The sequence below is a fragment of the Solea solea genome, chromosome 2 (genome assembly GCF_958295425.1).
Source record: "Solea solea chromosome 2, fSolSol10.1, whole genome shotgun sequence".
NCBI lineage: Eukaryota > Metazoa > Chordata > Actinopteri > Pleuronectiformes > Soleidae > Solea > Solea solea.
The window spans coordinates 18,030,212-18,045,333 of NC_081135.1; the positions used below are offsets into that span (position 1 = coordinate 18,030,212).

At 40.0% G+C, this 15,122-nt stretch overlaps 1 protein-coding gene across 2 annotated transcripts in view; it reads left to right on the forward strand.

Annotated features, from left to right (window-relative positions):
* arhgef7a (Rho guanine nucleotide exchange factor (GEF) 7a) overlaps positions 1-15,122 on the forward strand; it is a 31,392-nt gene that overhangs the window by 12,575 nt on the left and 3,695 nt on the right. Inside the window, exons 3-19 of one of the 2 annotated variants that reach the window (XM_058618162.1) lie at positions 562-646; positions 770-903; positions 2,604-2,805; positions 3,820-3,908; positions 4,621-4,715; positions 4,913-5,008; positions 5,246-5,368; positions 7,395-7,533; positions 7,617-7,676; positions 7,785-7,931; positions 9,021-9,107; positions 9,220-9,298; positions 9,388-9,527; positions 10,413-10,634; positions 10,742-10,835; positions 11,274-11,363; positions 12,265-12,775. In XM_058618162.1, coding sequence (XP_058474145.1) covers positions 562-646; positions 770-903; positions 2,604-2,805; positions 3,820-3,908; positions 4,621-4,715; positions 4,913-5,008; positions 5,246-5,368; positions 7,395-7,533; positions 7,617-7,676; positions 7,785-7,931; positions 9,021-9,107; positions 9,220-9,298; positions 9,388-9,527; positions 10,413-10,634; positions 10,742-10,835; positions 11,274-11,363; positions 12,265-12,473 — 2,091 coding nt within the window. In that variant the 3' untranslated portion in view covers positions 12,474-12,775. Of the gene's footprint in view, positions 1-561; positions 647-769; positions 904-2,603; positions 2,806-3,819; positions 3,909-4,620; positions 4,716-4,912; positions 5,009-5,245; positions 5,369-7,394; positions 7,534-7,616; positions 7,677-7,784; positions 7,932-9,020; positions 9,108-9,219; positions 9,299-9,387; positions 9,528-10,412; positions 10,635-10,741; positions 10,836-11,273; positions 11,364-12,264; positions 12,776-15,122 lie in introns of those variants that run through there. The other variant, XM_058618153.1, reaches the window with a different exon arrangement.

Sequence of the window (15,122 nt, forward strand, 5' to 3'; positions counted from 1 at the left end):
AATCCCAGGACTATTCAAGGGCTGGGGTGTTTTTGAACAAGGTACCAACCCCCATTGCTCCCCAAGTGCAGATAAGTCCCAGTCTGTGGGTGTTCATCACTGCTGTGTAAAAAAGGATGGGTTATCACTCACTGGTGGGAGTGCAAATAAAAACGAATTCTAATTCTAGAAAAGCTAAATACAGACCATAGCAATGCCACTGGTCGGTCTCCTTTGATAATTTGCTCTTCACTAAGTGAACACATGAGCTCATTGTGTGCCAATAACCTATTTAACGCACAGTAAATCAGGTGGTTTTGTAGAGAGCTGCAAATGGAGGCTGTTTCTTCAGATGTAATATATTTGTTTTTCTGCTGAAATTGTGCGATTCACCAGCTACTTCTGTCAAGACATATTGATTTACTGCTCAGCTTTTGCAGTGTGCCACTGAAATTAGCAATTGGCTCTAAAAGGAAAATAGCTGATGGATATCTCTCTCTCTCTCTCTCTCTCTCTCTCTCTCTCTCTCTCTCTCTCTCTCTCTCTCTCTCTCTCTCTGTCTCTCTGTCCTCTCACCCACAGCCATTCGAGGCCAGTGACCTGCTGCTGGGACTCAACTTCTCAAAGGTGCTGAGCAGTCTGGTTACGCTGAACAAAGTGACTGCAGGTTAGTGAAAATGTTTGCAGCGTGAGTTTTGTTTGATGAAAGACATGCGAGCAGTCACAGGCGTGTAGGCGCTGACTGCAAATATCAGGTCTGGTGTATTTATATTTTGGCCTCTCTGTCCAGATATCGGCGTGGGCAGCGATTCGGTGTGTGCCCGACACTCTTCAGCCCACCGCATCAAGTCGTTTGAGTCACTGTCTTCTCAGGCTTCACTGGGCCGATCCTCCAAGCTGCTGCAGAACCAGTTCCGCAGTCTGGTGAGGCCAACTCTTACTGCCACTAACTATAAACACAAAAGACATGAAACCTGGGAATGTGTTATTTCTCACAGCTGTCGGCTACAAGTGAATAATCAGTGCACAATGCAGAATACATAATAATACAAAGTAGTTATGATTAATCAATGTTTACAAGGTGATAAAGGAAATAACTATATAACAATGTCTATAAGAGATCATTTAAAGCCCTTCTGGCTCACACATAGTGTTTTTAATTACCTCTACTGATTTGAACTGCTCTCTTCAAATGAACATTGCAAAAGAAAAATGTAAAGAGGCTTAGAAACATGAGATGTCCGGAGGTCTGGGTCATACTTTCTGGGTTTTGTGTCCACTTTTTATTTTCTTATGCACGTACATGCCCACGGTTGAATTCATTTAAGGAGTCTGTGCCAGTATAGCTCTCTGCACATTTATACTCCTATTCCTATGGTAGTGATTTCATAGGCTTCATGGCTTCATTTATATGTCCTCTGTCTTCACATCATCTCATGTTTTTATGGTAAGCGTCTTCTTCGCTGTCTCTTTTGACCAAAAAAGGGCGCACACATAAATTGGACTGGGAAGTGTTGTGCTACAGGGAGCATGTGCAGTATGCACGTAGGTCTGTGTAGAGTCAAAGTGTCCTTGCTTTTGTCTTCCATCATGCGTACACCTCTGTGTACCAGCAGACCTGGATAGTATGACCTAGGCCTTAGTTAAAGAGGCTATATACTGTATACTAAATTGGCATTAAGAGCTATTCACTTACTAGATGTAGAAACATTGTTCAGCATCAGAATTTCTTCCTCTCCATTCCACTGGTGGAAAACTAGCTTTAAAATGTGCTTCTTTTTCTATCACTTCTTTGCTTAGAGTTAGAGTTAGCACGCTAACTAGGTACCTGTAGGGTCGCTTTGGGTGTATACTAACCTTTTATAGGTTTGTGACCTATTGGGATGTAAACACAACTGCATTGAGCTCCTGACACCACTACCTGTCAAAAAAAGGAAAAAAAAGAAATGTATTTATTATGATAATGATGATAATAATAACAATAATAATAATAATAATAATAATGATGATAATAATAATGATTAAAAAAAAGTGTGCATCTTTATCACTAGATGAACAGATTTCTTACTTTAGCTTTGCCTTTTTTGTTGGGCTTTGTAAAGTCAGTGCAGCACTGTCTCACTATTAATATAGTAAATAGCAAATGAATGAAACAGAAAATCTATTAAGGGTTCCATTTTAAATCCACAAGAGGTGAAGCAATTAATGTTTGAAGATGACTCAACAGGAGGTGTCTTTATTCTCCATGTTCCTCTCAAATCAAATCCACAATTTCAACAAGGCGAGTCCCATCTGCTGCATGTCACAGCTTCATTGAGTCAGCACTCAATCACAGTTTAGCCAAAACTAACTCTGATAGTTATATATCTTATATATATATATACATATTATAGATTGATGGAAGTATTTGGAGGCAAACGGCCAAAATTGTAGTCACAGTGTAATTGTACCTTAGAAATTAGATTTTGTAACGTATTGGATGTGAATAATGAACACAAGAAAGTATGATGAATGATAAATGTTACACAATGTGGTTTCACAAAATAGATAAAGCCTAAGCCTATGTGGTGATTGCTCCTTACATTTCCTTTTGACAATGCCCCTCCCTCCCTTATCTATGGCAGGACATGTCAGAAAACAGTGGACAGCAGCTGCTGGTGAGGGCACGTTTCAACTTCCAGCAGACCAACGAGGATGAGCTCACCTTTGACAAGGGGGACCTGATCGGTGTGTCTCGTCAGGAGGATGGCGGCTGGTGGGAGGGGACGCTCAATGGCAAGACCGGGTGGTTTCCTAGCAACTATGTCCGTGAGGTCAAAGGCTCTGGTAGGTTCACCACCAACTTCTAAGCAGGTTCCAAATGATGGGTTCCACTTATGCCAGTTGTGGCATTAGATGGCTGACACCACTTCCTCCAGCTTGCAAAAATGAGGCCACATAATGACATTTCACCATGTTTAAATAACATCAAACATCTAATGAAAGCATAACTTGAACATACATCAGTGCTATAAAAATTATTTAAATGACTGGGGCCACAATGAATACATATGCAGAGCGCAGTGGTTGTATGGGCCTTCTCGGTCTGAAAATGTATTCATAAATGAATCTAAATTGCAATATGATGAAATGCAATATCTAGTATTTGTAAATGTAAATGTGTCACAAAAGAGCATAATGAGGAAATTCTGCAGTGCTGCAAGAATTCAATGGTCCAAAAGTGTTGGAAAATATGTTTTATTTGTTGACAGACTCAAAAAAATGTCAAATCTTTATAATTTCTTTTAGATTTTTTTTACCCTGGCTATGGCTTCAACTTTGCGAGCTATGATGTCACCCATCTTTATTTACAGTACAACCTCAAATCACATGGGCACAGATCAATTTTACAGCTTTGATAATATTCTACCCAGATGTTTTTACATCTCTCTGATTGAAAAAGTCCAAATTGTGGACAACATGACAGTTTTGTTGTTGCTGTCATTCCATCTGGTCTCACCACAGTAACAAAGCATCACATCTGCTGCCTCTTAAGGCCTTGCTGTGGTCTGTTGTTTTGACACTTGTTGGAAAGACATGAGGCAGTCCCCCTAAATCCGATCCACGTCTTTGACATTTATTTTTCTACTTTCTGTTTGAAATCTAAAAAATAAAAACACATGAGGACATGTTTTTAAGCTAATTCTAATTGAAAGGTATTTTCAATGTAGATGGTAGTCCATAATACTGTTTATAAAATGAAGGGTCAGTGTTTGTTGAAATTGTTGGCTTAGCATATACAGTACAGTATACTGATTTGGCACATGTGCCGCATTTCATTTATTTTCTTTCTGATCTCAGACAAGCAAGTGTCTCCCAAGTCTGCTACTCTCAAGAGTCCACCGAAAGGCTTCGACACGTCTGCGATCAGCAAGACGTACTACAACTTGGTAAAAAGACACTTGAGCAGTTATTTGACATCAGTCTTTTCCTTCTCACTTATGCCTCTCTCTATGTTTAAGGCTTTTTGTTTGTGTGTCTTTTGTTAACATCTGCCTGTATGTTTGCATTTTTCCATTAAAAAGGTGTAGAGTTTAATGTGTAAAAATAAGTTTCTCTTGTTTGAAAAGGTTGTTTAACCTGCATCCAGTGTTGTTTCACTGTTTCTGGAGCATACAGCTCTAATGATTCTCTGCTACATATTGCTGCTTTGTAACTGTTGGAGCAGAATCAAATGTGGTTTATTGATATTTCTGAAAGATGAGTCTCCACCTCTGATTTGATAGATCTGATGCAACTACATTTAACTGCAGTTTCATTGTTAACTGTAGTTGATCACTTTCATTCTCATCATTTGAATTTGAGATTTGTTGGTGACACATACAGTAAAGTAACAACATTGTATATAACTGTAAAAAAAAACCTATGTATGTATATATATATTTTTTTTTTTAATAATCTCTATTGGGCCAAATTTTAGGATTACTCAAAAGGTAATATTACAATAAGTTTTTAACCAAAATATTGTGGCTCAAATTAAATAAAGTAAAACTTAGCTTAACTGTCATCCCCACAAAAAGTTAAAGTAAAACACTGTCCAACTTCCAAAACCAAATGTTTTTCAGACTTAATTCAAATTCATATTTTCCTCTTCTAATGCAGGTGTTGCAAAACATTTTAGAAACAGAGACAGAATATTCCAAGGACCTTCAGAGCCTCCTGACAAACTACCTGCGACCTCTTCAGTGCATTGACAAGTATGACTTCTTTACACCAAGACCTTGATCAAACCAGAATGAAGCTAATCTCACATAATCATTGTTAAACCGGAAGCTGGATCAGTCAGATTTTGTACCTTTCCATAACAAAAGAAAACATTTTATCAAAATTCAATGCCTGACATTTACATTCCCTGAATATGTCATCACCATTTTGCTTTTCCTGTTATTATTAGACTGAGCTTCTCGGATGTGGCTCTCATTCTGGGAAACCTGGAGGAGATCAGCACCTTCCAGCAGATGCTTGTCCAATCACTGGAGGAGTGCACCAAGTAAGTCCCTCCCTGCACACGCAGCCCCACTGCAGCAGCATCTGCACTGTTTCATAATAATCAGAGGGACATCTAGTGTTACATTCATAGTACTACAGCTATGTGAAACATACAAGTACAGCATTATGTCTGAGACCACACTTTCCATACACTCCTGCTCCTCTGTGTTTTCTTACTGGTGTAGAAGAGTTTGTGCAGATATATTTTTATCAGTGTGTGATATTTCTTTTCCTTCAGGCTTCCAGAAAGCCAGCAGAGGGTCGGGAGCTTCTTCCTCAACCTCATGCCACAGATGAAAGCTCTGTATGTCAGTTACTGCTCCAACCACCCATGTGCAGTAAATGTGCTCACCCAGCACAGGTATGTTTACTCACCTGCTACGTTTAGTGTTTTAAATGTATTTAAAGTCTGAGTCAAGTGATGAAAAAGATATCAACTGACACACACACACACACAGAAACACACACCAAAGCGTCTAAGCCTCTGTTGTCTTGCATATATGATGTGTGAAGAGTAGAAAACTCTGTCTTTAAGAATCTATTTAAAGGAGAATGGTGGGATATTTCAGCCTGGGCTCTATGTTAATAAATGACGGCGTGTAACTTTTAAGAATTGGTCCAGCAGATTGGTTCAACTGCAGTGGCTACAGTGTAATCATATGGGGCGACAGTGACATCCTACTAGTGATGGGTGGTGTACCGGTTCATACCGAAAACCGTTTTTCATTTTTTATGATATGAATTTTCTGTACACCACAAGACTGGTATATAAAAAAGGGAATGTAGTTGGTAGTTTTACTGCTGCACCACACATCATGGTAAGGGTTTAGCTGAAGAATTAACTGTAATTACTCCACCAACCTCACACACACATGCAAAACTGTACTGCTCCCTTCCTGGCTCAGCCACTCGCTCAACATATGCACACTCACACTCACACACACATACATGACAGTTTTGTGTAAAGTCTGAGGTATCTTTCGTGGACACATCACAACCTATTTCAGACATCGGCACTCTTGACAACATAGGCATTCTCTCTCTGTGGGCATTCTTGCTGCAAGGAGTTCACCCTCCTCTGAGCTATTTGTCAGCGTAATCCAGCTCAAACAAAATTCATCTAAATTCAAATGGTTCATCTTCATTGTTCACATCTGCTACATATTCAGCCATTATAAAAAAAGTGAATAATTCTTTCCAGCACTTACTTTCAGTAGACTCCAAACTATTCTCTCCAGCCCTCCACTCACATTTGTCTCTCAAGTCTTGACTGTTTATTCTTGCACATGGGTTGTGTGGCATCTTTAGGAGTTAGAATAGGACTATATATTGCTATATTGCCTATATCTATTACTCCAGGAGATACAAAAAAACATTTCGACAATATTTATTGTCACTTTTATACAATTATACAGATATCTAATACTGAAGATATGTATTATTTTCTTTGGTCTGTATTTGTTTTTAATTTATTTTAGTGCTTATTTTCTGTGACCTCAGTTCAGAGTTGAGTGGTTATGTTTGGTCAAAAACTTTGTGCTTTGTCTCAGTTTCACGTTGCCACAGTCTCTGAGCATATGAGACGGACTGGTTCTGTGCTTCCAGAGGGAAGAATGAACATGAATGAGTCTGTCCATTCAGGGGTGAAAGTTTTCGCTGTCCACTCATCTTAGAAAGTGCCATGTTTCGTTATTTTTCTCTGGCTCACTCGTCTCCCGCTGTGTCGCTCACTCGTCTCTCCGTCTGTCACTCGCTTCGCACCTCCTTCATCTGTCTGTATTCAGGGTCGCAATGTTCACGGAATACAGACATTTGATTGGCTTTAATGGCATCACGTGGGATAACTTAACATGAATGCAATTGGTCAGTGGATTTCCTGACGCTAAACCGGTACCGTAAAGTCTAGAGAAGCTGCGCTGGTCAAAATTGAAGCGCCCGTCAACATTTAAAATACTTAAATAATTTATTGACTGTCGGTCCAGGTCCATATAGAAGGCGTCTGGGTCCGGACTCAGACCGCGGTCCGTCTGTTAGTGACCTCTGTTATAGACTTACAGACTGAGTACATTTAGTTTTCAGACTGTAAGTCAGACAAAAAGACATTTAAAATATGTTACATTGGGCTTCTCATCTGCCCTGTAAATGCCATTTGGCCAATTAGTGTTGTCTAACCTTAAAGATATTTGAAACCAGTGAAGGATAAATAATAAGGAAAAGTAGAGGGAAAATAGTTCAGGTAGCTGCTGCCAACGTGTGTTGACTTTGAAACCTACCAGGAAATTATTCATGATGTAGACAACATAATCAAATTCATTGAAGGGCATCAAGGTAGCATGATAACCTACATTCATTATTCATTGTGTCTCTTTGTTTCCCTCCTTGTGCAGTGAGGTGTTGGGGGAGTTCATGGAGGGGAGAGGTGCAGTCACTCCAGGGATCCTCACTCTGACCACAGGCCTCAGTAAACCCTTCATGAGAATTGACAAATACCCCAACTTACTCAAAGAACTGGAGAGGCACATGGAGGTGTGTGTCATTTATATTTATCTGGATAGGATGTGATGTGGCTGTGATGTTTTTTATTAACCAAAATGATTGTTTTCTTTCAGGAGTCTTCTCCCGACAGGCCAGACATTCAGAAGTGCATGGCGTCTTTCAAGAATCTCTCTGTAAGCCGGAAATACTTCCTGTCTTGTCAGACGTAGCCTGTAACCACACTTTATAGGGCATTAATTAATAGCTTACTTCTTAACCGATGTCTTTTCCCATTTTGTCAGGCTCAGTGCCAGGAGGTGCGGAAGCGCAAGGAGCTGGAGCTGCAGATTCTCACTGAGACCATCCGGCTGTGGGAGGGGGATGACATCAAGACCCTGGGCTCTGTGCTCTACATGAGTCAGGTCTTAGTCCAAAGTCCTGGCTCTGAGGTACACGCATCATTCACCCATTTCTCCTGCACTTCACTTTGCTGTTGACTGTTGACTGTTCCCTACAAATAATAATCAATATCACAATTCATAAATCACACATTCTTTGCTCAATAAATGTATTAAGTAGTTAAATGCATCATATATTAGTATTTTTATCAAGCACTTGATATCTGACGAGAGCTCATGTTTGTTTACCAATCAATAGCAATCAAGATGTAACTGTTAATCTGGTAGTAGGTACACCTCCATCATTTTAAATGACCACTGTTAAGGTCGGTGTTCAGTGTATAGTTATGATTTCCTCTCAGATGATCTCCCTGTTACAGAAAAGGGCAGGCTGACAACATGGTAGTCCACTAATAATAATTATAACATGGCAGTTGGTGATACAACGACGTAGTGGCTAGCACTGTTGCCTCACAGCTAGAATGTTGTCGGTTCGAATCCCGGTTCAACCGAGGGCCTTTCTGTGTTGAGTTGTGTGGGTTTCCTGTGGGTACTCACAGGCCAAAATCCTGCAGAGGTTAATGGGACACTCAAAACCAGTTGATAGATAAAACAACATAATAAAATAGACTAAAAGACACAAAGCAGTTTTTTTCTCTTAACCGCCCCCCTTTTGTGTTTTTCTGCCATCTGATGGACACACTAGATTTTCCTTTACACTTGGAAGGAGACACATGGGGCAAAGGTTATTCAGTTTATTACTTGGTTCCTGCTTTGTTGACAGAAAGTGAGTTGTTTTATGCCATGACACACGGAGACAACAGCACTAGCATTGCAAGACGCATGTAAACAGGTTGGAGTATGAATAAAAAAACAAAGGAGCAACAACAAAAGAAGTGGATTCTACTGCCCCATGCAGCTGTAAACACACAAACAGTCCCTCTGTCAGGTCTGATAGTATTGTTTCACATAACCTATTTTTAGATCTGTTTGCGAAAACCAAAAGTTACACACTACAGCTTTTAAATTGAACCTAGTAACCTATTGTGAGTAAATTACACATTGTCTCATACACCAATCTCCTTGTATTCACTCTCTTCACTTTTACCTCTCTGTCCTGATCTTCCTCCTGTCGTTCAGGAGAAGAATGAGCGTTACCTCATGCTCTTCCCTCATGTGCTCCTCATGTTGTCTGCCAGCCCCAGGATGAGTGGCTTCATATTCCAGGTCAGAAATTAGGACTTTATTTACACTCGGACTTGAGGTTTGGACATAATATGGTGGATGAAGCTTCATTTTTCTGAAGTCTTGTGTCTGATGTGATGATTTCTCTCTGCAGGGAAAACTGCCTCTGACCAGTATGACCGTGAACAAACTAGATGACTGTGAAGCCCACAAAAATGCTTTTGAGCTCAATGGTGAGACAACATGACATAAGGTAGAAGCAGACTTTGATTTATTTATTTATTTACAGCATCTTCATCAAAATTGTCTCTGTCCTGCTCAGGCCCCCTGTTTGACCGTCTCCATGTGGCGTGCAACAACCAGCAGGACCTGCATGACTGGGTGGAACACCTGACCAGACAGATCAAACACACCACAGCTACAGCACCCAGCCACAAACCCCTCACTGTTCCCTGCCACACGGTCAGCAGCTAACAATCCCATACACACAAACCATCACAACTAAGTGTAACCCTAACCCTAACCTAAACTGCATTCTAACCCTAACCCTAAAACCAGGACTTAACCCTGAAAAACCAACATATATATTGTGATTTCACACAGATTTTACAGTGTCAACCATAAAATCATAATATAATGCCTGGCAATCATCTAAAATGTCTGAATTCAAGTTGAACAAACAGTTGAATAACCAAGTAATAAACAGTTAACTGATAACTAAATAAATAAATTAGGTAAAAATAAAAATAAATATACACGTATTTCTTTTGCTTGTTTATAGCAACATTTCTGCTCTTTTAATGTGATAGAAATTAAATCTTTTTTTGAGAGCATATATATTCATTGTAATCTCCCGCTGCTGCAAGGTGCTGGAAAAGCATTAAAAATGAACCATGCCTAAGGTTGAAACTGAGCTTTTCTTTTAGCAGTTAATTTGAGGTCTGGTCGATAAAAACATACAGGAAGATAACTCAGTCATTGTTTTCAAATGTCTCTGTTTCTGCCTCTACAGACTGAGATGCTTCCTCTGAGTTTTCAAACAAAAACTGAGCCAGCAGCATTTTCAGTCCTCTAATAAAACACTGGGGTAATGTGGAAGGCAGAAGGATGTGAAGCTGAATTAAAATGTTTTTCAAAACCTAAAATTGGCTCATGGATGTATCCTCTGTGATATGCTGGTGTCCTGTCCAGATTGTAATTTATCTAGTCTTCGTATGTGTCCTGCTGCACAGAACAAAGATGCTTTTGGTTTGTTTACATGTTTTTGGGTTTCTAAAAACCATTGTTAATCACTGTAGGTGCAGAACTGTCCATCATGTAATAAACAGGCTTGTTTTTATCTCTCAGCTCCCATCTCACCCCCTAACTCCATCCCGTCATGCCGAGAGCAGGGCCATGACCGTGGCCCCCACCTACCACACCTTGCCTCACCCCTCCTCCCATGGAACATCCCTCAGCACCATGATGTGGGGTCCACTGGAACCACCCAACACCCCAAAACCCTGGAGCCTAAGCTGCTTACGACCCGCACCCCCACTACGGCCCTCTGCCGCCCTCTGCTATAAGGAGGTGAGCAGGGCCATACTTTTGGGACATCTAAGTGTGTGTTTGTATTTTTTTTTTACATGTTTAAAGAAAGAGAAAAATAAAGAAACAATAATATCTGTCATTTACAGGATCTTAGTAAAAGTCCTAAGAGTGTGAAGAAACTCCTTCCCAAACGAAAGCCTGAGAGAAAACAGTCGGAGGAGGAATTTGCTTTGAGGAAGAGTATGTTTTAAGTTTTTTCTTTTCTATTATTCATCGTTATACGTCATTTGGAATATCTTGTTTAGTTTAAATGAATACCTTGACATTAACAGTTCCAGAAACCACTATTTGTGTTTTTTTTTTTTTTACCTTGCACTATGTGAGTGGCTAGCAACACTGTGACAATCTTCAGTGACTCTCTATCAGGACCAGCCAAATGAACTTTTAGATCAATAGAAATACTTAAATTACTTAACTACTTAAGTAATACCAGTGTTTATCTTTGATATTCAGTGAGGAAACTTAAAATATCAAGAATTTCAAACTTAGTTTGATCCAGTGACTGCATTATTGGGGTTAAGACAAAGAGGAATACACACTGTTGAGCTGTGTTTCTGTTCAGTGAGTGGTAGTTGTAATTTAATTTTTTTTTTTTGCTCATGCACCTCCCGCTCTCAGGTACAGCTGCTCTGGAAGAAGATGCCCAGATTCTCAAAGTCATTGAGGCGTACTGCACCAGTGCCAAAACCAGGCAGACTCTGAACTCCAGTAAGAAAACACACAATCTTACTCATGCTTGTGCATGTACACAGAGAGAAAGGCTCACACGGCAGCTTGCTGTCAATGTTAATACTAAATCTCCATTTCTGTGACTCCTTGTCTTTCTTTTAAAGTGTAACTAAACCCCCAAACCACCTGTTTTTAGGTGAAACCCAGTGTATATAGGTATCTAGTAATGTTTAGTGTAAAGTATGGAAATGATACATGTTACATGTAATTACACATGGAACTACTGCATTCAGATTTGACCATTGACTATTTTAGTCCATGCTTGCATCACTGGTCCACTCATCACTTCATCACTCTCTTGTCTCATCAGCCTGAGGCCCATTGACCCAGACCCCTCCCCCCTTTTTTTAAAACGATGGTGCTGTTGCTCTGTCACCTTTCTCTGCGCCATGTGAGGCACGATGTGAGCAGTACCGTGTTAGACAGCTACAACTTGGTGTTAGATTCTGCAGCCAGACCACGCCCTCTCACTGCTCCACTCTCTCACTAAGCTCTCAGCCCACTTCTTTGGCATTTAAAAAAAATATGGCATTGGATGGAGTTAGCTGCAGAAGAGGGGGTTTAGTTACACTAAACACTGGTATTCTGAACTGATCATTCTTAACAGTATCTTTTCTTCTTTCTGTCTCTCCTCCACTCTTTGCTGTTGTTCATCATCCCTCTTTTTTTTTTTTTTACATATTTTTTTCTTCACAATGTTCTATAATTTTCACCATATATCCTGATTTGCTTCGTCATCTCAACCTCCACGCCGTTGGTTTTTTATGATTTTTACCATTTGTTGCGTATGTTGCGTCTGCACCGCCATTCCTCCTCTTCCTTCGCCCCCACCCATTTCTTCCCTTGACATCTTACATTCATCTCGGCCCGCCTCATGCAGCCTGGCAGGGCACTGACCTGATGCACAACCACGTCCTGGCCGACGCTGACCGGTCCTGTGCGGACTCGTCGGGCCGCCGTAGCAGCGTCTCGCGGCCAGAACTGTCCTCTGACCTTTCGGAGGACTCTGACTATGACTCCATCTGGACCACCCACAGTTACAGGATGGGCTCGGTGCCGCGCAAGAGCTGCATCTCTCACCAGAACTGAAGATTGCTGCATTGCCGTGCTGTAATGTAACATACAGCACATTTACCTCTTTTACCTTCAAGGAAATTAGATTTTAATTTATTTATTTATTTTCTATTTTCTATTAGTTATTTTTTTTTTGTTAAATTATTTGGTTTTATTTATTTTTTCGACGGTTTGTTTGACGATGTTCGACGCATCTCCCTATTGCCTTTGCCACTTTCCCCTTTTTTGTGCCTCCTCTCTTTCTGTAGCTGTCATGCAGTAAGTGTTAGGTACTTTGTGTTCATTTATCTTGAATGTGACCACTCCCCTTGTCTGACCATAAACACGGTGCACTCTCGCAGCAGAGAGTAAAGGGAAGTCAGAGTGGAATATTATGGGGGAGGGAGAGATGGGGACTGAGCTTTTCCTGTCTGATATTCAGATGCAATTCAGGAACGAGTGTATTCTATTTACCATGTACTACTTCTCTCCAGTATGTGATTTTAGAGTATGTATGCTCAAACATAGCACAGGTGTGACACATGCGTGTGCGCACACACACATACACACAGGTTGAGGCACACGTGCCCCTGCTGCCTGATAATATAGCAGCATGCAAATGTAATATCCAAATTATTAGCATTTTATATTATTGCTGTTTTCATAATTTTCCAGTTTCATTCATGTTCCCAGCCCTAAGCAGAGTAACACTCAACCTGACCACTGCTGAATCATTGATGTTCTTGCCGACTTCAGTCAGTCTTTGTTGTAGCTGCTACAGAAAGGGGAGATCATCACACATACTCCACTCCCAAATCTAGTGTCAAGCTTTTTTACAAACTGGATAAAAGCTTATGGATTGACATTTGTGAATTTCAGGGTCCTATTCACTCACATTACAAAAGTTTTATTTTAAAACATACTTGTCATAGTGCCTGGCCTTTTGGATTTATTTATCTGACATTATTTATAACGTCTAGGAGAGATATTCTGCTCTGATGCAGTTTTCTAGACTGATTTGAAAAACCTGTAGTTCTTCTTTAGAGAACAATGTTCTCTTAAACTGGATAATTATCTGCAGTTTTGGGAAGCAATGAATGTTTAAAAGTAAAAGAAGTGGAAGAAATTCCATTTTGAAATAACTGTACACGTTTGGAGGCGGAATGACCGTACAAACTATCTTCATGACCAGATATCAACACTAAAGTGAAGTGTGACTCTTTTTTTAAGTAACTGTGTTGTCTAGTCTCCGAAGCATCATCCTTTAAACCAAACACAGGGTTAGATTTCCAGTATATCATCTTGTATCAACCTCACTAGTTACTTTATTAATAAAAATAAAAGCTTCTCACACAGAACCAGGCAGATACTAATACATGGTAAACTACAACCATACACAGCTACAGTCCTGGAATAGTTAAAGGAATAGTTTGACATGTTGGGAACATTGATGTTTGTGGAATAGCTTTTCCTGAGTTAGAGGTGAAGATACTGCTCTCATGTCTGTTCTTTCAGTCTGGATCTATACTCATGCAGTGTGTAGGATTTATGGGGATCTAGCAACACAAATCCAAATGTTTTTCTTCATTTATTATCACTTGCAATATGATTTCTTTATATTACACAATAGTGTGAATTCTCCTCAAAGGGAATTTGTACAGTAGCACAGAAGGGACAAATACTGGTCTAGGGAGGGCTTTTGGTGTTCATTGACATGAATGAATGAAGATGAGCACGGAATTGTGAATAATATGGAGGCTATTTTCCCTCACTATTCACACCAAGCATGACATGTTTAAGTGAATAAAACGCTTAAGAGACAGGTGGAGTTTCCAGAGCTAATGAGCTGGATCTAAAACACAAAACTGAAGAAGACAAAGGAAATAAAACCCTGGATAAAGACTTGCACATGTCTATCAGACAGTTTGAAGATTAGAGTTGTTTTTTGTTAACAATCCCAGATTTACACATATTAACATTTTTTAATGTCACGTCATCAAAAACACACATTCAGATTAAAGACCTGTACATACTCCGCAAGAACAGAGACATTTGTTGAATCTCCTAACTGCTTTGGGAGTTCTTGCAGCTTGTTCTTGACACATCATCTAGGCAGAACCTTTTTGAAGTGGGCGTGGTTAATGCGGAAATGTTATCATTCCCTATGAGAACTTCCTAGGAGTTCTTTCTGCACTTGAGTTTCTCGTGAAGTATGAAATGTCCTGGCCACAACTGACTTTGTTCTAGGTTAGACTGTCGTGAGACAGGTTAGTTTGACCCTACTGATGATGTGTTGTTGCAATAGTAATCCTCTTGTTCTTCTTGAGGTGGTCTAAATCCATCTCAAGAAGAACAACAACACATTTCTCTGTTCTTATGGAGCATGTACAGGCCTTTAATGTGTGCATCTCGGAAGAGAAACTTTGATCAAATCAATCCCATAAAGCCAGCGTGAGTGAAACTCTCGTGTGCAAAGTATGTTCTTGGATGGTTAGCATTATGGAAAAAAAATATTCAGTTGTTTGCAGTATCCCTAGATGTCACTAAACCCTACACACTGTTCCATAAATCTCATGATCTAAACTTTGAGTTATGGGAACATTTTAGCAAAGTCTTGATGCTAAACTAAGCTAAGCTAAATGCTTCTGCCTCTAGCCTTGTTGTTAGCATACAGACATTAGAGTG